General features: G+C 41.2%; 1 protein-coding gene across 6 annotated transcripts in view; it reads right to left on the bottom strand.

Annotated features, from left to right (window-relative positions):
• LOC115514263 overlaps positions 1 to 23,880 on the bottom strand; it is a 143,273-nt gene that overhangs the window by 29,126 nt on the left and 90,267 nt on the right. For 4 of the 6 annotated variants that reach the window (XM_030316098.1, XM_030316097.1, XM_030316099.1 and 1 more), the window contains exons 26-29: positions 23,697 to 23,867; positions 11,662 to 11,891; positions 10,372 to 10,510; positions 8,804 to 8,924 (exon numbers count right to left, since the gene is read on the bottom strand). In XM_030316098.1, coding sequence (XP_030171958.1) covers positions 8,804 to 8,924; positions 10,372 to 10,510; positions 11,662 to 11,891; positions 23,697 to 23,867 — 661 coding nt within the window. The remainder of the gene's footprint in view (positions 1 to 8,803; positions 8,925 to 10,371; positions 10,511 to 11,661; positions 11,892 to 23,696; positions 23,868 to 23,880) is intronic. The other 2 variants (XM_030316100.1, XM_030316101.1) reach the window with 1 other exon arrangement.

Genomic DNA, 23,880 nt, shown 5'->3' with positions numbered 1-23,880 from the left:
ACCCAGGCTCCCCTCCCCACCCCGGAACTTAACATAAGAGTGTCCTAGGACTCAGCCCTTGGTTCACCTCCTTTTTTTTCTATCTACGCTCACTTCCTTGGCTATCTTATGTAGTCTCATAGCTAAATACCATCCATATGCAGACAACCTTCAAATTGAGATCTAATACTCACTTGGCATCTCTTCTTGGATGTCTAAAAGGGTTTTCTTTTCGTTTTTTAAAATTAATTAATTATATTTTGAGATTGAGAGAGAGGCAGAGGGAGAGTGAGAGAGAATCCTAAGCAGTCTTGATCTCACGACTGTGAGATCATGACCTGAGCCAAAATTGAGTTGGATGCTTAACTAACTGAGCCACCCAGCACCCCTAAAAGGTATTTCAAACATCACTTGTGCATAATTAAATTCTTTATTTTTTTTAACTTTTTTTTTAAATGTTTATTTATTCTTGAGAGAGAGACAGAGTGTGAGCGGGAGAAGGGCAGAGAGAGAGGGAGACACAGAAACCAAAGAAGGCTCCAGGCTCCGAGCTGTCAGCACAGAGCCTGACACAGGGCTTGACCTCACGAAATGTGAGATCATGACCCGAGCCGAAGTTGGTCGCTTAACCTACTGAGCCACCCAGGCGCCCTAATCTTTGAACTTCTCTCCCTAATTTTCCATCTCAGCTAATGGCAATTCTATTTTCCCAATTGCACAGGTCAAAAATCTTGGGAGTTTTATCATGGACTCTTCTCTTTCCCCCACACCCAACACACAATCCATTAGTAGTTACTTCAAAAACATGCCCTGAATCTGACCACTTAATACTTTCACTGCTCCCAACCTTGTTTGAGCCACCATCTCCCCTTGCTGGGATTATTGTAGTGGCCTCCAAAGCAGCCTCTCCCTTCTTCTATCCTTTTTCCTTTACAGTCCATTCCCGACACAGCAGCCAGAGACACGCCATTAACATATGCCAGATCAAAATCTGGGACAGGCACTGCCTCACACTCGGAGCAAACACTAAGAATAGGCCCTGCGTGATCCACTCTCTTTCTTTTCACCCTTCCTCTCTGACTTCACCTTCTCCTTCTTTCCCACTCTCTCTCCACTCCGGCTATGGGTCTTTCTGCTTCATAAACATGGTAGGCATACTCTGCTCAAGTCCCTTGGATGGACTGTTCTTCTGTCTGGGATGCTCTTCCCACAGATACCCACATAGCCAACTCCCTCACCTCCTTCAAACTTTGCTCAATATGTCACTTGCTCCCTGAAGTCTATCCTGACCGTCCTATTTAAAATTGCAATGCGCTCCCTTCAAACCTCCATACGCCATCCTCCTTACTCTATTATTTTCTTACTTCTTGTGTTACTTATTATCTGTGTATCCCCTTCTAGATGATAAACTCCACAAGAGTAAGGAGTTTTACTCCATGACAGTAAGGTTGTACCCCCAAATGGTGCCTAAAATACAGTAGTGTGTAACATACTAGGTGCTCAATAAATAATTGAATGAAAGAATGAATTAGTGTAGGCATAAAGAAGCACCCTTAGGATATATCAAAAACGAATAAAAATGGCTACTTGGCGTGGCAAAAGGGGATCAGTGGTAGCAACTTGATCTCTAAATATGTATATTGTTGTATCGTTTTGAGTTTTAACCAGGTGAATGTTTTAGCTGTTAAAAAAAAATCAAACCTTTGAGGAGGGCACCTTTTGGGTTGAGCACTGGGTGTTGTATGGAAACCAATTTGACAATAAATTTCATATATTGAAAAAAAAAATCAAACTTAAAAACAACAGGATGGTGCTGGAGCAGTGGAAATATGTCAACACTCCTTAACTTCCATATGGAAGAGCAAAAGCACATGTGTATGTTTAATTACGTTGGGTAGGGCCTACTTCCTTGTGCATGGCCCCAGGGGAGTCTTGAAACAAAGAGAAACCTATGGAGTCAGAGATAGAAGCCAAGCCCTGCCCCACTCCCTTTTCTGCTGTGGGGGTTCTGGCCATCAGCAAGAGTACACACAGGGCCACTCCCTGTCACCAGCTGTTTCTAATTTCAGACGTGATTTCATACTCATACTTTCATTTTTCTGACAGGAGACTCGGTACACACAAGAGGAAACATCCAGCACAATCCTCTCAGAAATGTGGATATGACAATGCAGGAGTACCTGGTATTTGCAATTATGTTGTTTACTGGGTGGTCCTGAGTTTGAAAATGGGGTTCCACAATTCTTCTACAATTGGATACTTTCCATCACGAACATATAAATCTGACTTTGTTTTTCCTTTAGGACAATAAAGGTGATTAGACATAACACCATTGTCCTGGTACAGCTGAAGTGGAAAATCTGAAAGAGTTAATGTGCCTAGAAGTTCACACTTCTTAAGATGTTTAAGACTTTTGTACGTCTAAGCTTTGACAAAATGGAGTTCATGTATGTTTCAGAAATTTTTCAGACACAGAATTGGATACTTTTTCCAGGGTACTTGAGTGGTAGGTCTCTGGCTTATGGAAAAGCTTGGCAAGGGACCACATCTGCCACATACTTCTGGTTTGGGGACTGTCAGCTGGCAAATGCCCACAGAGCTGGTTTGGGTTTAGCTCTGGGGCTCAGCTGAAGGGGAAGTATTTTACCAGAGTGCTGGAAATCTTCCCACCGTGCTTCTTCCTCATGAGTTCAACTTCAGACATACAAGTACATCTGTAGGCAGGCATCAGGGGAAGCCAGGGAGAATAGAATTCATCCAAGAGAAGTAATTTCTGGCCAAGCAGAGTTGGTGGTCTCTAAATGTGTCTCATTTTCATTGTGTGTTGTGTTTGTGGCTTCTCTGACATGAAGCAGTTTTTGACAGTAGCATGGAGGTGGGAAAGAGACAGTACACTGGGGGTTAAATTAGGGTTTTGTTCTTTCCTCTCATTCTGTGCCCAGGTCCTTTGGCTGGAGGAAACTTTGACTTCCTCCTCGCCAAACCACTTCCCCTCTCTCCCTCTATGAATGCTCCCCCCACCCCTATGCAGCCTCCTCCCTCTAGGAAGCGTATCTTGGTTTGGTAGCATTTCACTTCTCTAACACAACCACCGGCCTCTGTGCCTGAGTGGCTCCTGGGTCCTGAGCCAAGCAGAACTGAAACTTGAAGGCACACAACTGCCAACCAAGGTTGTTCTCCTGACCACCAGGGTTCCCCCAGAAGGTGGGTAGGTTGAAACCTTATTGCTTTAAGCAATGTATTTTGTACTCCTGTGTTTCTCAAACTGCTCCCCAGAACAGTTGAGTTGATGATAGATATTCCCAAGGGGAGAAAAGGGTTCTGTGGTCAAATAAAGGTAAAGAACATTTCATACTCTCTCTCCTGGAGATTTACAGTGCACAGTAGGATAGTAAAGGCTCTGAGGTCTAGAGCAAAGAAATCTTTTTAGCATTATTTACCACAAGTTTCCCAAACTTCTTTGACAACAAATAAAACCTTTCCCCCACAACCCCTGCAAAACGCAGTAGAAATCCTCTTATCCAATCAAGACTAAGAGTTGATTGATCAAAAGAAGTCTGATAAACCAGAGAATGCTTAAAAAATGACATGTAGTACCTTAAATATTTTATTTAACTTAAAAATACATAAATATACAAACATTTGCCAATTTTCTAATATAGAACTTAGGTCTTTCCTTTGTATGTGCCCACACATTGGAGTTCTGTACTATCTTTCTTCTATAAACCATAACACATAGTACATGGTCTACAATTCCTATTGTGTGTTTTGTTGTTTTTGTTTGTTTGTTTACTTGTTTCTTTCTTTTTATGAAGAAAAAATAAAAAGACCATGAAAAAATCCAAATGTGTCATTTTTTAAGGGCAGTTTTAAGTCCATAGAAAAATTGAGCAGATGGGTACAGAGAGTTCCCATATATTCCCTGCCCCCTTCACCTCCAACACACAGCCTCCGCAACTATCAACATCCCACACCAGTGTGGTATGTCTGTCATAACTGATGAGCATACACTAACATGTTATTATCACCCAAAGTCCATAGTTTACATTACAGTTCACAATCTTGGTGAAACTATGGGTTTGACAAATGTATAATTGGCGTCTATCCACTATTATATTATCATAAAGAATAGTTTCACTGCCCTAAAATCCCCGTGTTCTGCCTGTTCATCTTTCTCTCCCCTCTAACCCTTTGGCAACCACTGATCTTTTTGCTATCTCCATGGTTTTGCCTTTTCTCGAATGTCATATGGTTGGAATCATGCAATATGTAGCCTTTTCAGGTGGGCTTCTTTCACTTAGTAATGTGCATTTTTATCCTTGTCTTTTCATGGTTTGATAGCTCATTTCTTTTTAGCATTAAATAATATTCCATTGACTGGATGTACCACAGTTTATCCATTTCAACTTGTTTTTTTTTTTTTAAGTTTATTTATTTATTTAGAGAGAGAGAGACAGAGAGACAGAGCGAGATAGAGAGAGAACAAGAAGGGGAGGGGCAGAGAGGAGAGATAGAATCCCAAATAGGCTCCATGCCATCAGTGCACAGCCTGATGCAGGGCTCGATAGTGACCTGAACCAAGATCGGGAGTTGGACCCTTAACCAACTGCACCACCCAGGCACCCCTCAACTTGATTTTTATTGAGAAGATCTCTTTTTGTACTCCCATTTCATTGGTTTATATAATACTTAATTAAATTACCCACACACAATGACAAATAAAAGTGGCATAAACCGGTTTGAAGCAGACAATGATCAGTGAAGCTAGGTAAACACAGGCAATCCAAAGACTGTGATTAATGACTATTTTGCCGGCTGGTGTTACGAAGGGAATGGGAAGCTTCAGGCAGCCTGGGAGTCTGTTAGTGCAAGGTGTATGAGAGAACTCCTGCCCTAGAATGTTGGGGAACTTGTGTTCTAGGGCACACTGCTGGGAATGCTGGCCTCAGCCACCGTCTTTTAAGTGTTTGGATTGTGCTTCCCTTAAGCAAAACATTTTTGTCCACTCACTGTTAACATATGTATATTTGTGTATTTCTAACTACCTACAACACTATCACTGGCTAATACTGTATAGTATGATGTACTCAGAGCCAGGCTCATTAACAATGAGAATGGAGCTCAGTCTACATTCCTAGAGTTTTCTTGACCTTTTGAAATTTTTTGTCTGACTTCTTATCAGATGTGGTTAACTTATCTTTTTCAACCTCATACTGTGGCTGAAGATAAGCATGTACCAGGATTAGAAATGTCTTTACTATTACTTTTTTCTTTTTTTAAAAAATTTTTTGATGTTTATTTTATTTTTGAGAGAGACAGAGTGTGAGTGGGGGAGGGGCAGAGAGAGAGGGAGACACAGAATCCGAAGCAGGCTCCAGGCTCTGAGCTGTCAGCACAGAGTCTGACGCAGGGCTCAAACTCACAAACCATGAGATCGTGACCTGAGCTGAAGTTGGATGCTTCACTGAGCCACCCAGGCGCCCCTGTCTTTACTATTTCTTAGTGCTTGCTTGTGGATTGCCTCCAAGTGGTCACTTCAGGACACCTCAGTGTGTAGTGTGACATGTGACTTCTTACATATGGATTTAATCTACTTAGAAGTTTTAATATTTTCTTCCCACACTCCTGGGATATACGCACTCCACTTTGGAGACTGCTGACCTTATAAATGTTCAGAGAAATTGAGAAAATCAATTAAAAATGACTTGAATGCTAAAATGCTAAATATGGAGAATAGCAGAGCCTTTTTGAATCAGTGGAACCCATCTCTATGCTAAGCCAAGCCCTGAGGCTGAATAAGATTGTCTGGAGCTGCTTTTTAAAGCTCCCAGGGGAGCACTAGTTCAGCTATCACAAACCAACACTGGACCAGGTGTGGCTGCTGCATTTTCGGATGCTTACTGACAAACTGGAAACCCATTCAGAAGCTCTAGAAGAAGACTAAGCTCCAAGACAAGGTGGGAAAGAGGGAAAAGATAGAGAAGTATTAGAGGGCTGATTTCTGGCAGGCACAAACATAGACACCAGAGTTGTCCAACAGGGAAAGAGGAGACCCTGAGGGAAGGACAAGAGTCTGGCATGTCCCCTGGATCTCAAGTCTCCATTCCCAACTCCCTCTGTAGAAATCCCTAACCCCAAGGTAACCTTGACCTCAAAGGGCGGCCCGTGTCGGAAGCCCCATCCACTATAACTGCTTTTTGCCACTGAGATGAGCAGTAGGAAGGTGGAGATTCCAAGGTTTTATTGCCTTCTTCGAAGTTTCCTAGCCCACAGAGGTCTCAGGAAGACTACACTGAAGAACACCGGGCATACGGTGGGGACCCCATCACTTGCACTGAGGGAACTCACTACAGGAGGATACTCACATTGAGTCAACAATAAGAAAACACCCTCACTATTGGCATTTACATGTACATGAGTACAGAATTTGAACAAGAGTTTACAATTGGCCAGTCACTCAAGCCAAAGTAAGTTTTGATAATATCTTTTTTTTAATTAATGTTTATTTATTTTTGAGACAGAGAGAGACAGAGCACGAACGGGGGAGGGTCAGAGAGAGAGGGAGACACAGAATCTGAAACAGGCTCCAGGCTCTGAGCTGTCAGCACAGAGCCCGACGCGGGGCTTGAACTCACGGACCACGAGATCATGACCTGAGCCGAAGTCGGACGCTTAACCGACTGAGCCACCCAGGCGCCCCTAAGTTTTGATAATATCAATGTTAGCACCGTTAAAAATAACTCTACCCCAGAGCAAAAGCATAAGAGACTCTTAAAAACTGAGAACAAACTGAGGGTTGATGGGGGGTGGGAGGGAGGGGAGGGTAGGTGATGGGCATTGAAGAGAGCATCTTTTGGGATGAGCACTGGGTGTTGTATGGAAACTAATTTGACAATAAATTTCATATAATAAAAAAATAATAAATAAATAAATAAATAAATAAATAAATAAATAAAAATAACTCTACCTCGCCCCTCTGCCTAACTCCCACCAGCCCCTTATGGAGGCTCTTTCCAAGCACAGCTGACAGCACCCTGCACAAGGCAGCACACAGAGCCACAAAGCAAAAAAGTTTTGTCCCTTGCCCCCCATCTGGGTGTCTCATTAAACCACAGCCTGAAACATGAAGATGGTTGCACCTGCTGTGCACTTGTGGATTTTCTCCCAAGACTCAGAGGGGAGTTGCCTGGAAGCAGCCATCACAGCACAATAACACGTGCTTTTTGTGTCTTGTTAAATGTTCTGTAAATGAAGCTCAACCAGCTTTCTGGTGACATTCAGCTCTCTGGTGACACCCCTAGCCGAGAAGTGGCTTGCCCTCTCACTGCACAGCCTTCTGCCAAAGCCCTGTTCATAGAATTCAATTACTCGAAGCACTGATAAAATGACAATGTCTTAGGTGAGGACAGATGTTATTAATTAACATTATAATGTCTGTGGACTTTGTCTCAAGAAGAAAATCTAATTTAGTTTGCTAGTCAAACAACCCCTCCATGGTTCAAAGGTTGTGAATTTTCCTACAGAATTAGTAGGAGTTAGGAGTAGACAGTTCAGACAGGACCAGCTACGTAATCTATGGCACACTGTGCAAAATAAAAATGCAGGGCCTCTTTTCCAAAAAGCAGGGAAGAAAAGCACCATTATAGATACTAAAATATAGTGTTTTCTTTCTTCTGCAGTCTCTTTCTTGACCTGTCATGGTGTTTTTATTTGTTTTTAATGTTGTACTCCCTAGGCATGGGAATGCTTGTGAGGAGAGTGAGACACTCACTCCGAGGAGCTCTACCCTGTGACTGGGAGCATGAGTGCCTGTGTAGCTACTGAACTGAGGTTCTGTGCCCTGGCCAGGGGTGGAGAAGTTGAACCAGGCATCTTTCCTTCCCAGGGGCCCACTGTGGACAGGCAATCCCAAGGGTATTGTAGCCTCTGTCCTGGGATATTGTACAAATCTAAGGATAGGCAATAGGCTTGCTCCCACCAAGTCACCCATTAGACGTACCATGATGTTGCCAGACTAGGGTCATTGAGATATTACTAGGTACACATATCCCCATCCTCCTCCTGCTCAGCAACCGTCCCCCTCCCTGGAGTGGAGGGCAGCAGCAATGGCCTGGTGGGGATGGTGAGGGGGAGATTAGGGGCACCCAGGGTACTAGAGAGCAGACGAATAGGTAGCTAAGAGCCATTCGGCAAGGTGGGGAGGCAGTAAGAAGCAGGACTTCATGTAAGGCAAGGCTCCAAGTCTTGGTGCATTCTCCATTGACTCACTGGGTTCCACTTACAAAACACAAACTCTTAGTCAAAATTAAGAGTTTCAAGATGGCAGCCATAGAACATTAAGCCCCAAGTACCCCTGAATCCTGTGTGAGTGTGCAGATCACATGTCCATGAAGTGACCCTGACTTTAGAGCTCAGATGAAAGGAAATAATTTTGATTACCTTCCCACCCCAAATACATGTGTTTGTAAGATTTTGACATTTATATGTTATATATATGTATAATACATACGTGCACTTAAATATATTACAAGTAAGAAAAGCTTATATGTTTTCCCCATTTCAACTTTATTTCAGTTATGAGTTAATCAACAGAGCTGAAACTGAACTTAACAAATGTTTTCTATTTAAAAGATTTTAAGTGGAAGGAAATATGTCAAAATGTTAATAGTTCTCTCTGGGCCAAGTTATTAAAAAGTAATTTTTATATCATTGTCTGGACATTATAGTACCTTTTTACCATGAAAATGACACATGGATTGCTTTCATAATTAGGAAAAAACCAATAAATGCTATTTTGTAAAGTAATAAAATAAACATACTTTACCTGTAGGGAGAGTACCCTGGTCCTTGGACTTTTCTGATACAACCAGTGCTCTTTCTCTCTTAACTTTTCTTAATACTTCCTGGATCATATGAATTTCAAGATTTTCCAGAAGCTTCTGAAGCTAGAGTAAGAAGTTTGAGTCACTTTCTACACTCAGCTTATACTCTAAGCTCCCAAGTCACATTCCTGCAGAAGGGTCTGGGATTAGGTGCCGTCCCTTAGCTACTCTCTCCCGGGGAAGACGAAAGGGTTCCTTTCTTGGGTTTCTAAGTACTTCTGCGACCGTAGATATACTGTCTTTGGGGATCAGCATCTTTTCCTGGTCCACATCCCCACTGATAAAACATAACCTTTTATTTATTTATTTTTATTATTTTATTTTATTTTTTTAAACCAAGTTCTGCTAAATTGCAAAGTGCTCAATGTCTGAGGTGACCTCATGTGTTTGGGGGTCTCTAAATGTGGCCAGGAATTTCATGAGCTGTTATTACAAGAGAAACCCCTGGGCCTGAAACTTGATTTAGATATTAAGAGGGATTTCATGAGAAGATTAAAATTCTAAACATGACCAATAGAAAATTTTCCCAATAACCATGAACCCTTACTTTATCCATTATGCTTGTTGGGCCCACATTTCTCCCTGTCAGAGGACCCCAGGTACTAGAGAGAACCAGGATTCAGAAGGGTAAGCAAGGGGATTCGGGACTGGGATGTGTGTATGTTGGAGGTGGGGGAGCTGAATTCTCCTTGATGTTCAGGGGACGTGAATCTCTGTGTTGACACTCGAACATCCAGAGGTTTTGTTTGCCTGTGACAGTGAGCACAGCCACATTGGGTCTATGTCCTAGGACAAAGGTAAACAAACACTTGGGAAAACAGCCTCTCACATAGATCATCTAGCATATACCAAATGGATTAGTGCATAAATTGCGTGGTCTTACTCTCAGGAAAAAAAAAAAATCACAGGAGCTATTTTAAATACATTCCATTGCCATGGGTGTGGGGGGGGGCAGATAATTGTGTGCCAGATTTTATGTGTTTTTTTTTTCAGTTTATTTATTTGTTTTGAGAGAGACAGAGACAGTGCGAGTGGGGGACAGGCAGAGAGAGAGTGAGAGAGAGAATCCTAAGCAGGCTCTGCCGTCAGAGCAGAGCCCCACGTTGGGCTCGAACTCATGAACTGTGAGATCATGACCTGAGTTGAGATCAAGAGTCAGACGCTCAACCAACTGAACCACGCAGGTACCCCTAGATTTTATGTTTAAGATGCTAGTGGTTATGTTCTCTATCACAGTCTTTTTTTGTGTGGTAGTCCACCTTAATTTGAGGAAAATCAAAATATGAAGATTCAGACTTACAAAATGGGAACATTAGGGATAGTTATTTGCTTAATCAAAGCCCTACATGCCTTTAGGTACTTAGTTCCTTCTGAGCCTGTTCAGTGATTTACACACCTACAATCTACACTTAATGTCTTAGAAAAAAACCACTTGGGTGTATCTGTAGTATTACATGCTTATGCCATAAAGCAAATTTTCAAAGTCAAATTCAAAATGGCTCCTGCATACCTGTTGAATTTTTATTTCAATTTCTGAAGCTCCTTCAGGGGGAAGAATAGACTGACTACTTATTATGAGATCTTCAAATTCATCTTCTTTCCCCATCCGCCTAGCTATAGCTTTCATGCTGGGGTAGAGGATGTCAGTTCTATTAAAGAAGAGAGACCAAAATTAGTAAACAAACATATTTTTTCTCATTCAGATTCTCTGACAATTATTTTCATTCATGTTCTGTCTCCTGTCATCATGTATAAACCTCCCAACACATTTTAGATACTCACATCAACATCTAAATTCACTATAGTTGTTGCACCCTTAGTCAATATTAAATCCTAGGCCTTTTCCCACTGGGCACATTTAATTTTAGTCTTCATTTAGTCTTCAAAATATTGACAAGTTTTGGGGCACCTGGGTGGCTCAGTCGGTTAAGCAGCCAACTCTTGATTTCAGCTCAGGTCAAGATCTCATGGTCTGTGAGTTCAAGCTCTGCATCAGGCTCTGCACTGAGAGTGAAGAGCCTGCTTGGGATTCTCTCTTTTTCTCTCTCTCTCTCTCTCTGCCCCTCCCCCTACTTGTGCTATCTCTAAAAATAAATTAATAAACTTTAAAAAAAATTGACAAGTTTTCTCATTCCCTAGTTACCAGGAAAGCTGACTGTGATAATTCATAAAATAGACCACAAGGACTATGGCACCAAAGAGAATCTTCTTATGCCCAGTAAGGTCCAAGGATGGTAAATGCTTGTTTGATAACAGACACATGGAAGAGGCAACATATCTTTTCTGACAGCTAATTCATCCCAGCCAGAGCCTGAAGTGTGAAAACACCCTACCATCCCACAGACCTAAGATCTCATGTTGCACCATATTATACCTCTGGCCGTAGTGGGTGAAACTCTCAGAGACTCAACACTTGGGTCTAATGGGGTAGAAAGTAGGGAAGAGTTCACAGCAGCAGCATCTCCCTACCCAGTGCTTGCTGGGATCCTATGAACTAAAAAAGCTTAGAGTCAGCACCATGGGAACACTTGAGAAGCACAAGTTCCCAGGGACAGAACTCTGGGTAAATGATGTACAGTATTGCTTAGTGGAACCCAGCACTGTCCCTGAATTCAGTAGAACCCAGCTTTTCCTGTACAGCACTGTTTATAGAGACATATTGCCCAGCTTCCTCTGAGCTCGGTGGGGCTGGGCATACCAGAATTCATGGACCAAATCTCTCCCTCAGAGCAAGGGGCAGGAATGTGCCAAGCCTCAGATTCCACTCGTCCACGAGAATTTCCACCTTAGCAACACTTACCCGTAGAGTTCTGAGAACTGGTTGTGGAGGGAGACAGAACTGCCGTCCTGGCCTTGCAGTTTGAGCTGGCCCCAGTGGTCCTTCAGCACTTCCAGCTGCTTCCACAGCACCAGAAATGATCTCAGGAAAGCAAGAGACATCATCGTATTGCATGGGCCCCTCAGCAGCTCGGAGACCTTGGGGCTGCTTTGGAACTGACTTCTGAATCCTGGCACTCTGGACAAATCTGGCTGAAAGCATTATAGAAATTCTTCTTTATTGATCATAGGTCAATATGCGATGACATTTTACATGCAGCCCATGCAGAATGAACATTTTGAGAAGGCCCATTCTCCCCAGGAGGAATGGTTTGCAGGCCTATAGCACATTTAAAGCTTAGAGAGAGTAAACATCCTTCCTAAATAGACAGTATACAGAAAAGAGGGAAATGTCTCCATTTCAGCTTCCTGCTTGGGTCTTGAACCACTCATTTTATTTTTTTTTATTTATTTATTTATTTTTATTTATTTTTGGGACAGAGAGAGACAGAGCATGAACGGGGGAGGAGCAGAGAGAGAGGGAGACACAGAATCGGAAACAGGCTCCAGGCTCTGAGCCATCAGCCCAGAGCCTGACACGGGGCTCGAACTCACGGACCGCGAGATCGTGACCTGGCTGAAGTCGGGCGCTTAACCGACTGCGCCACCCAGGCGCCCCAAACCACTCATTTTAAAAACTCTTTACTTGGGTACTAACATTTTATCTGCCTTTGAAAAACGGAGCCTTTCATGTTCAGCCTCTGCATTCTGGAAAGTGCCCTTCAACACACTTGAGATTTAATTCCCCATCACGGTGGAGCTGTAATAAAACCTTAAATTAGGGATTTTACTCATTTTGTGGGTGAAGAAATGGAAACTTAAATTTACCTTATCTCCTATTCCTTCTCCCATCCTTTAAAAGTTCACATGTCTCTTAATTTGAATTTATTATTCAATAGGCAATTATACTTTAGGATTATTTGTTCATTCATTCATTGGTGCTTTCCTTAAGTGTTTGTTGAGGGACTGCTATGAGCCCTGGAGAATTAGAGGGAACAAGGTTTTCAGGTCCTCTCTCCAGCAGCCAGTGGTGTGAGGTCCAGGGTCACCCAGAGAGTGACAGACAAAATGGGGACCTGTGTCCAGGAACCTCAGCCTGATGACAGTGTCTCAGTCACAGGAAAAGGAATATTCCTTTGCAGAAAAGGTGGCAAACCTGGATCATAATGTTATGACAAGAAGGGCCTCAGAGAACATTCAGGTAACAGCACCTCAGACGCTCAAGTTTCTTGGCTCAGAACAGGAAGAACCACCACCTAGTGTAACTGGATCCCAGATCAGTACTAGTAACATATCTAAAGAAAGGCGTGGCTGCCAGAAAGAGGCTTGGTCAGAGGCAGAGTTGGCCAGCCAGACCCAGGGGACAGCCAGCAGCTCCTGCACACAGCTGACAACCCCTCAAGTGACCTACCTACTCAACAGCAAGCTAACCCAGGCACTTCCAGATTTGCTTTATCCTCAGAAAATTTTCACCAAATGACATCTTATGCAGTGGCCAAAAATATTCAACAGGCCAAGGCTGAACATGGTGACTGGGAGGAGGCAGCGTAGAGGCCATGTAATTGGCCCCCTCTGCTCAAAAAGCCCCAGGATGCTCCTTTTAAAGGGCTTGTGTGCAGTTTCACCCAAAGACCCAGTTAAAAAATGCCAGTTATATGTGAAGGCAATTTATTTGCTGATCTAAAAGCATCTGCTGGAGGAGCAGGGGCAGTTGGACTTTCCCCAGAGATGAAGGATGCCACTGGCAGATGCCAATATTTCACCCTCCACCTATCCTGATAGCACAGGTGGGTGAACTCAGATGCAAAATCCTCTCCGCCACCACCTTGCTAAGACAAGCGGGGCGATGGACTGTGGCACTATCCCCTTTGCCTTGCTGAAGCCAGAGCAGGCACCAGTGCCAACGCTTCCCTGCTCCCCAGCTGGGGCAGGCAAGAGCAAGCAGTAGCAGCAGTCTCCCACTCCCGAACTAAAGCTGGTTGGTGAGCACAGGTGGCTGCAACACTCCCCCACTCACTGGTTGGGGCTGGCAACTGTGAGCAGTCCTGGCATTTTTCTGCTCTGAGCCTGAAGCCAGAATATGCACCCAGACAAGGCACTCTCCTGCTGCATTCCTGAAAACCCTGGGCACATGCAGCCAAGACCCTTTCCTGCTGCCTTTCTAAGCTGGAGAGTGTGCCCCACCCCCTACACTCTCTAGCTGCTTAGTTAAGCCAGTGGATATGTGCAATCCATACAGAGGATGCTCCTTGACTGCCTGGCCCTCACGGCCAAGGGGGCTGACATTCCTGAGCTCCAAGGGAATATAAGAATCAGAAAGACAGTACTTGGCAGGCCACCACTCCAGGGCACTGCAGACAGCCAACTGAGACACAACCTTGCCTTCCTGTGACAAAAGCCCATTTACTTATCCTGGGGCTTCAGGCTGAGGAACAGGCTTCAAGTTTTCCATACATCTAGAGGCTACAGAAGTGCTCCCAGGGAACATAAGCTGGAAGACACCATCCTTGTGCACCCCCTTCACCTTGATACAGCTCAATAAGTCCTCACAGAAAGGAGTTTATATACTCGTCTAGAGTCCCACATTTTGCAACTGTCACCCAAAGACACCTTCAGATCTTTTGGTTTGGAGGCAGCAGGGATTATGACTGTGGCCCCACAAGACTATATTTGCATATTTTAAAAGCTGCTACCTGAGGGTCTGACTTTCGATTAGCCTGAAACTTGGTGCTAAATGAAATTCCTCCCCTTAGAACACTGACAGGCTCTGGTACATCTCGACCATAAGGACATTATCAATAATAAATCAAGTTGCTCCGACAATCACAAAGTCGCAAGAAACAACCAAGAGCTAGGGCAAGGTTGAATGAGAACTTTCATCAACTGCACAAGAGCATGCCAAGGCTGAGAGAGGTAACTGTCTGGCCTAATATATAGAAACAAACACAGAGAGTCAAGCAAAGTGAGGAAACAGAAAAATATGTTCCAAATGAAAGAATAAGATAAAACCTCAGAAAAAGGTCATAATGCTATGGAGATAAGTATTCTATCTGATAAAGATTCAGGGTAATGGATGCTTACCAAACTTGGGAGAGGAATGGATTTACATAGTAAGGACTTCAACAAAGAAATAGAAAATATAATAGTATGAAACAGGAGTCCATAGAGCTGAAGAATATAATAACTGAAAAATACACTAGAGGGGTTAAACACCAGACTGGATGAAGCAGATGAACAGGTCAGCAAGCTGGAATACAAAGTAATGAAATTCACCCAGACAGAGCTGCAAAAGGGAAAAGGAATTTTAAAAAATGAAGATAGCTTAAGAGACCTATGAGACAACATCGAGCAGAATAACATTTGCATTATAGAGGTCCTAGAAAGAGAAAAGAAAGAGAAATGGGCAGAAAACTTATTTGAAGACATAATGACTGAAAACTTCCCTAACCTAGGGAAGGAAACAGATATCTAGGTTCAGGAATACCAGAGAGTTCCAAATAAGATGAACTCATTTTAATTAAAGTGTCAAAACTTAAAGAGAGAATCTTAAAAGCAGCAAGAGAAAAATTATTATTTACAAGGGAAACACCATAAGGCTATCAGCAGATTTCTCAGCAGAAACGTTGCAGGCCAGAAGAAAGTGGCATGATATATTCAAGGTACTGAAAGGCAAAAACTTCCAACCAAGAATGCTCTACCTAATGGTTATCATTCAGAATTGAAGAAGAGAGAGAATTTTTCAGGCAAAAGCTAAAGGAGTTCATCATTCCTAAACTGGCCTTACAAGGAATGTTAAATGGACTTCTTAATGCAGAAAAGAGATGTCACTAATTAATAACAAATATACATACAAAAGTAAAAATATCACTGGAAAAGGTGAATGTATAGTAAAGATAATGAGTTAATCACTTATAAAGCTACTATGGAGGTTAAAAGACAAAAGTAAAATTAACTAAAACTACAACGATTAGTTAAGAGATACATAAAATAAAAATATGTAAAATATGATATCAAAAACATAAAATGTGAAGGGGTGTGGTAATAAAAACATAGAGTTTAGAACATGGTCAAATTTAAGTTGCTATCAACTTAAAATTGATAGTTATATACATAGGATGATATATGCAAGCCTCAAAATAACTGTGTAGCAAAAACTCGTATTAACTACATAAAAGAAGATGACAAAGGAAACTAAACATAACACTGAAGAAAGTCATCAAACCAGAAGGGAAGAAAGAAAAAAAAAAAAGGAAGGAACAGAAAGGAACTACAAAAACAGCCACTCAACAAGTAACAAAATGGCAATAAGTACATACCATCAATAATTAAAATAAATGCAAATAGGCTAAACTCTCTAATAAAAAAACATAGAGTGTTTGAATAGACAGAAAAGCAAGGCATATTTATATACTACCTATAAGAGACTCACTTCATAAGTAAGGACACACACTGACTGAAAGTGAAGGGATGGAAAAAGGTTATTCCATGCAAATGGAGATAAAAAAAAAAAAGCTGGTGTAGCTTTAAACAAAATAGACTTTAAAGCAAAGACTATAATAAAGGAAAAGCATTTCTAAATATATATCCATCCAATGTAAAGCACCAAAAATATAAAATAAATATTAAGAGACCTAAAGGGAGAAATTGACAGCAGTACAATAATGGTAGGGGACTTTGACATCCCACTTACATCAATTGATAGATCATTCAGACAGAAAAATCAATAAGGATACATTGGCCTTAAGTGATAGAAAGAAAGCCCAAGTTAGTAAAAGGAAGATATAATAAAAATCAGAGCAGAAATAAATGAAATCAAGACTAAAAAGATAATTTTAAAAATCAATAAAATAAAGAGGTGGTTCTTTGATAAGATAAACAAAATTGAGAAACCCTTAGCTAGACTCACCAAGAAAAAAAAGAGAGAGCTTAAAGAAATAAAATCAGAAATAAAAATCAGAAGTTACAACCGATACCACAGACATACAAAGGATCATAGAGACAATTATTAACAATTATACACAAATAAATTGTACAATCTAGAAGAAATAGACAAGTGGCTACAAATTTACAATCTTCAAAAACTGGATCATAAAAAAAAACAAAAAACAAAAAAATCAAAATAGACCAGTTACCAGTAAGGAGATTAAATCAGTAATCAAAAACCTCCAAACAAAGAAAAGTCCAAGACCAGACAGCTGGTGAATACTACCAAACATTCAAAGAAGATTTAATATCTATCCTTGTCAAACACTTCCAAAATATTAAAGAGGAGGGAATGTTTCCAAACACATTTTATGAGGCCAGCATTACCTGATACCAAAAACAGACAAGGACATCACCCCCTCCAAAAATCATTACAGGCCAATATCCCTGATTAACACAGATACAAAAATCCTCAACAAAATATTATCAAACCAAATTAAACAATACATTAAAAGGATCATACACCATGATCAAATGGGATTTATTTCAGGAATGCAAGCATGGTTCAACATCCACAAATCAATCAACATGATACACCACATTAATAAAATGGAGATAAAAATCATGATCATCTCTACAGACACAGAAAAAATATTTGCAAAAATTCTCATCCATTTATGATAAAACTCTCCACAAAGTAGGTAGAGAGGAAATGCTTGTCAATGTAATAAAGGCCATATATGACAAACCTCCAGCTAATATACTCAATGGTGAGAAGGTGAAAGTTTTTCCTTTAATATCAGGAACAAGACAAGGATGCCCACCTTCCCCACTTTTATTCATTATAGCATTAGAAGTCCTAGCCAGAGCAATTAGGCAAGAAAAAAAAGAAATAAAGGCATACAAGTTGGAAAAGAAGAAGTAAAACTATCACTGTTTGCAGATGACATGATACTATATGTTGAAAACCCTAAAGATTCCACAAAAGAACATTAGAATAAATGAATCTAGTGAAGTTTCAGGGTACCAAATTAATATACAAAAATCTGTTCCATTTTTATACATTAATAACAAACTATCAGAATGAGAAATTGAGATTACAATCACACCAAAAAGAATACTGAAGAATAAACCTAACTGAGGAGGTGAAAGACCTGTACACTGAAAACTATAAGTTGTTGTTAAAAGAAATTCAGGAAGACACTAATAAGTGGAAAGCTAATCCATGCTCATGGATTAGAAGAATTAGTATTGTTAAAATATTCATACTACACAAAGCAATCTACAGATTCATGCAATCTCTATCAAAATTCCAATGGCATTTTTCACAGAACTAGAACAAATAATTCTAAAATTTATATGGAACCACAAGGACCCCCAAATAACCAAAGTAATCTTGTTTTTTTTTTTTTTTTGAGAGAGAGAGCAGAGTAGGGGAAAGGACAGATGGGGGGGGGGAGAGAGAGAGAGAGAGAGAGAGAGAGAGAGAGAGAGAGAGAGAATCTTAAGAAGGCTCCATACCCAGCATAGAGCCCAATTCAGGGCTCAATCTCACGACCGTGAAATCATGACCTGAGCTGGAATCAAGAGTCAGAGCCTTCATCTGCTGAGCCACCTAAGCACCCTAAGACCAAAACAATCTTGAGAAAAACAAAGCTAGAGGAGGTATCATGCTCCTTGATTTCAAACTACACTACAAAGCTGTAATAATCAAATAGCCTGGTATTGGCATAAATGTAAACACATAGGTCAATGGAACAGAACAGAGAGCCCCAAAATAAATCCATGTATATATGATCAATTAATTTGTGACAAAGTAGGTAAGAATATAGAATGGGGAAACGACTGTCTCTTCAATAAATGGTATTGGGAAAACTGGACTACATGTGAAAATTAAAACAGACCACTATCTCGCACCATATAAAAAATAAACTCAAAATGTATGAAAGACTTGAATATAAGACCTGAAACTTAAAACTCCCAGAAGAAAACATAGGCAGTAAGATCCTTAACATTGGTCTTAGTAAGGGGCATCTGGGTGGCTCAGTCAGTTAAGCTTCTGACTTCGGCTCAGGTCATGAACTGACTGTTCATGGGTTCAAGCCCCACATCGGGCTCTATGCTGACAGTGCAGAGTCTGAAGCCTGTTTCAGATTCTGTGTCTCCCTCTCTCTCTGTCCCTTCCCTGCTTGCACTGTCTCTCTGTCTCAAAAATAAATAAAGGTTTAAAAAAAAAACCCAAAACATTGGTCTTAGTGATATTTTTTGGATCTAACTCCAAAGGCAAGAGAAAAAGCAAGGTAAATAAAAGTAAAAGTAAACAGGTGGGGAAAAAACGTAAACAAGTGGACATCAAACTAAAAAGCTACTGCACAGTGAAGGAAGCCATAATAAAACAAAAATGTAATCTACTGAATGGGAAAAAAATATTTACAAATCACATACGTAATAGGAGTTAATAGCCAAAATACATGAAGAAGTAATACAGGTTAATAATAAAAAAAAAAAACAGAAAAATCATGTTAAAAATTGGTCAGAGGATCTGAATAGGTGTTTTTCCAAAGAAAACATACAGATGGCCAATAGGCATATGAAAAAATGCTTAACATCACTAAGCACCAGAGAAATGCAAATAAAAACCAGAATGAAATACCACTGTACACCTGTCAGAATAACTATTATCAAAAAGACAAAAAAATAACAAGTATTGGCAAGGATATGGTAAAAAGAGAACCCTTGTGCATAGTTGGTGGAAATGTAAATTGGTGCAGCCACTATGGAAAAGAGTATGGAGGTTCTTCTTAAAAATAGAATTACCATATGATCCAGCAATTCTACTACTGGGTATCTACCTGAAGAAAATGAAAACACTAATTTGAAAAGATATATTCATCTCATGTTCACTGTACCATTATTTACAATAGGCAAGGTACAGAGAAACAACCTAAGTGTTCATTGATGGATGACCAGATAAAGAAGACGTGATTACACACACACACATAGAAATACTACTCAGCCATAAAAAGGAATCAAATCTTGCCATTTGTGACAATATGGATGGATCTTGAGGGTATAATGCTAAGTGAAATAAGTCAGAGACAAATGCTGCATGCTTTGATTTATATGTGGCATCTAAAAAACAAAACAAAACCAAGACTCATAGAGACAGAGAACAGATTGGTGGTTGCCAGAGGAGAGGAAGTTTGGGGGACTAAATGAGTAAAGGGGATCAAGAAGTGCAAACTTCCAGTCATAAAATTAAAAAAAAATCATGGGGATATAATGTCTAGTTTGGGGAATACAGTCAATAATATTGTATTAACTTTGTATAGTGACAGATGGTAACTAGACTTATTGTGATGATCATTGCAATGCATACACCAGACACTAATATAGTATTGTATGTCAGTTACATCTCAATTTAAAAAGGAATTATAAATAAAAAATACACAAAAAACCTCCAACTTGCCTCTGAGGAACCCAGGGCTCCTGGGACCACAGTTTTAAAGGCCCATGACTTCCATTTTAGAGACTGAGGTCTAAGAGATCACAGCACGGGGTGCACAGCAGGGCCAGGAAACCCAGGGTCCTATCTCACAGGCAGTATATATTCCATTGCCTCCTGTTATCTATGAATATTAAATACTCTTAAATAAAATAAATCATATCATTAAACTAGTTAAAATAAACCATAACTTTAAAGCAAACTTCCCTTGTTAATATATTCATATTAAGAGAAGTCTTCTCTTCCTAAGTGTTTTAAAGGATGGAAGAAGGAACAGGAGACAAGGTAAAGAACAAAGGTGGGGGACAGTGGGGGTGTCAGGGAAGGATGGCAATCCATCAAAAACAGGACTAAGAAATAGTCAACAGAGGGCCCAAAGGCCCAACATGCTTCTTGATCTTGGTACTACTTGGTGCCAATGCTTGCTTTGCAAATGCTCCATCTGAGTGAAACATCTAATTCTGTTGTGGAATTTAGATGGCACATCTAAACACTCTTCCTTTTCCACGAATTTTCCTGAAGTAGGCTGGTGACTCAATTGTAGCCAGTAAGACACAAGGAAAATCTAATTACAAGGCTATTAGAAGGTTCTGGAGAGGATTTTCTTTCTTGGTAAAAAGATAAAGCCCTTTAAGGAGAAAGCTTTTTTTGCTCCTGTTTTCATCTTACATGGATGAAGGAGACATTTTGCTGACATACCCATAATGGCAGAGCGGGAGCATAAACCAACCTGAGTGACTGCACCAACCCAAACTGCCTCCTTAAGAGGCAAGTCTAAGGACTTGCTTTGCAAGATTAATACCTTTTGCTAATTTAATTCATGGCTAGTAGGACAACCTGTTACTTATAGCAGGTGCACCCTAATTGGCACAAAAGGGCATCAATCACCTCAAAGGTGGAAAAATCAGAAAAAGCTTCGGAAAGAGTGACGTGGGAGTTGAAACCTGAAGGATAAGTGGGAATTAATCAGATGATGACATAGAGAGGTAGGAGAAGGAAATTTCCACCAGAGGGGTTAGCTTGCACAAAGTTACTGAGGAAAGAAAGCACGGTACATTTGATAAAATGACAGAAGTTGAGGGTAGAAATATCAGCAGGAGCTAGGTAGTAAAGGGCTGGTTAAGGCATTTGGATCTTATTCTCAGGACATATGGAGGACACTGAAGGGCTGTAAGAGGGAAGGGACATAATCAGGTTTGCATTTTAAAATATTACTCTGGTAAGGGGTGCCTGGGTGGCTCAGTCGGTTAAGCGTCAGACTCTTGATTTCGGCTCAAGTCATGATCCCATGGTTTGTGAGTTCAAGCCCCACATCAGGCTCCACACTGTCAGTGCAGAGCCTGCTTGGCATTATCTCTCCTTTTCTCTCTGCCCTTCCCCACTTTCTCTCTCTTTCTCTCAGAATAAAAATAAACTTAAAAAATAAAATAAAAATAAAATAAAATAAAATAAAATAAAATAAAATAATCCTGGCAAATGGCTGGAAGAAGGCCAGAGTGAATATAAGGATCTAATTGGAGGTTATGCACATAGCCTAATAGTAGGAGATGATGCTGATTCGGGGGTGGTGATGGAAGATGGGGAATAGGAGACAAACTTGAGAGATATTAAAATAACAGGATAGTAAAACTCAGTGTCTGATTAGGGGGTATGATAGAGAGAAGTCAAAGATGAGCATCCAGATTTTTTGGCTTGGGCAGTTGGGCAGGTGGTGGTTAACTGAGAGGGAATATGGAAAGAGGAGCACGTTTTGGGCTGTGAAACAAGCTCACCTGGGGACACAGTGTCTCTGGGATGGAACAAGGAAGTTGAACGCATGAATCTGACAGGATTGAGATTCAGACAAGACAGGTAGATGGTCATCGCATGAGTTATAGCCAGGAAAGTCATCAGCAGATGAGCGTGCCTAGGGAGCGGCTTCGGAGTGGAACAACGTAGCAGATAAGAGTAGAAGGAAGCTCCAGGGCAGACTGTCAAGTTGGAATGTGGGTTTCCTGCCTCAATAGGCATGTGACTTCGGGCACATCATTTAACCTTTCTGGGCTTCAATATTAAATGAGAATAATTAAAGCATCTATTTCATGGAATTACTGGGAAGATTAAAGAAGCTAATAATTACTAAAGCATTCTGAAAAGATCTCAGTCATAGCCAACAGTAGTATTAATAGTATTCAGGGGAAACTTCTTGATTAGACACAGAAGGCACAGTGCCCAGGGCCCACAGAATGTTTTAATTTCTTTCTTATATTTTTAAATTTTATATAGAGAGAGTGTGAGTGAGGGAGAAGGGCAGAGGGGGAGAGAGAAAGAGAGAGAGAGAGAGAGAGAGAGAGAGAGAGAGAATCCTAAGCAGGCTTCACGCTGGGCATGCAGCTTGATGTGGGGCTCAATCCCACGAACCTGGGATCATGACCTGAGCCTAAATCAAGAGTTGGATGTTCAACCAACTGAGCTAACCAGACACCCCTTAATTTCTTTTAAAATCAGAGGAAAAGGATACTGAGGCTGAATAAAGTGTTTTAATATATGATATTAATTTTTGTATATTAACACAGTTGTAAACTATAACTTTTAATGCTTTCTTATGGAGGAAAGGGCCTACAAAGACAGAAGTGGCTAGCGTTGTAGAAGTCAAAATGCAGCCCTGCTGGTGGTAGTAGCAGGACAGAACCCAAAAAAACAGTACTTTGAGGATTGGCAGAGGAAGAAGGGAGGCAGGAGGCAGAGGAGAGTCTATGGGGAAGTCTGAGAAGGCATGGCTACCAATGCCAGAGGAAAAGGAGGAAGGGAGCTGTGCTTTGGAAGCCAGCAGCAGGGAGGCTGCAAGAAGGATACACTGTGTCAAATGCTGACAAGGGTCAGGTTGGAGGGGCATTGAAAAGTATCCAGGGCATTTAGTGACAAGGACCATGGTGCTTTTGATGAGGGTGGTCTCAGTGGTGACAAAGCACAGTTTCTGAGGAGCGGGTTGAAGGTGAGGAAATGGAGATGGCTGCTGCAGACATCTCTCAGAAAGTTGGGCTCTCAAAAGGAGGCTCTTTAAATGGGAGCACCAGCTAGCTCACCCTGTGTCCAGACAAGTCTCTGTCTGGTTCCCACATATGTGCAGAATTGGTTCCAGTTATGACACCAAGTGGGCCAGGGGCTCTTGCTGCCTTAGAGCTTCAGGGATAAGTCCAGAGGAGGGAGTGCTCACCTAGGAGTCCATAAGGCTAGCTGAGTAATGAAGATGAGAGCCCGGGGTGGAGATGTTCACCCAGGGTCTCTGTCCTACCCCTCCAGTCCTCCCAACTCCAGTCCTAAATGTGTATGACTCACAAGGAAACCCAGCCAGTTGGATTATTTGTCCCGTTTGATTTCAATGGACCTCTTACAACCTTTGTTCTGTTTTTAAAACGAAAAGAAATGAATCCGCTGCTCCCATGTGGCATTAGCCCAGTCTTGGGACCCACTGGAAGAGGCTGTCAGACAAAGGGGGAGGAAGGTCCTTCAGTACACTACAGCACTGGCCAATTAGGAAGACTGCTCACCAAGAGTACCTGTGTGTTTTTGTCCAGTGTGTCTTGCTGGGGGGATCCTTCATGATCCTCCATGATCATATGATAGTTGCTCAGAAGCACATCTTCCAAAAGCAGCTGCATGCCCACCAGCTCTCCATGAGCCACCTTCAGATCATGGTCACTCAGCCTACAGAGGCATAGCTAAAAACAAAAC

Source organism: Lynx canadensis, chromosome B2, assembly GCF_007474595.2.
Source record: "Lynx canadensis isolate LIC74 chromosome B2, mLynCan4.pri.v2, whole genome shotgun sequence".
Lineage (NCBI taxonomy): Eukaryota > Metazoa > Chordata > Mammalia > Carnivora > Felidae > Lynx > Lynx canadensis.
This window is presented reverse-complemented; position numbering and strand designations above follow the sequence as displayed.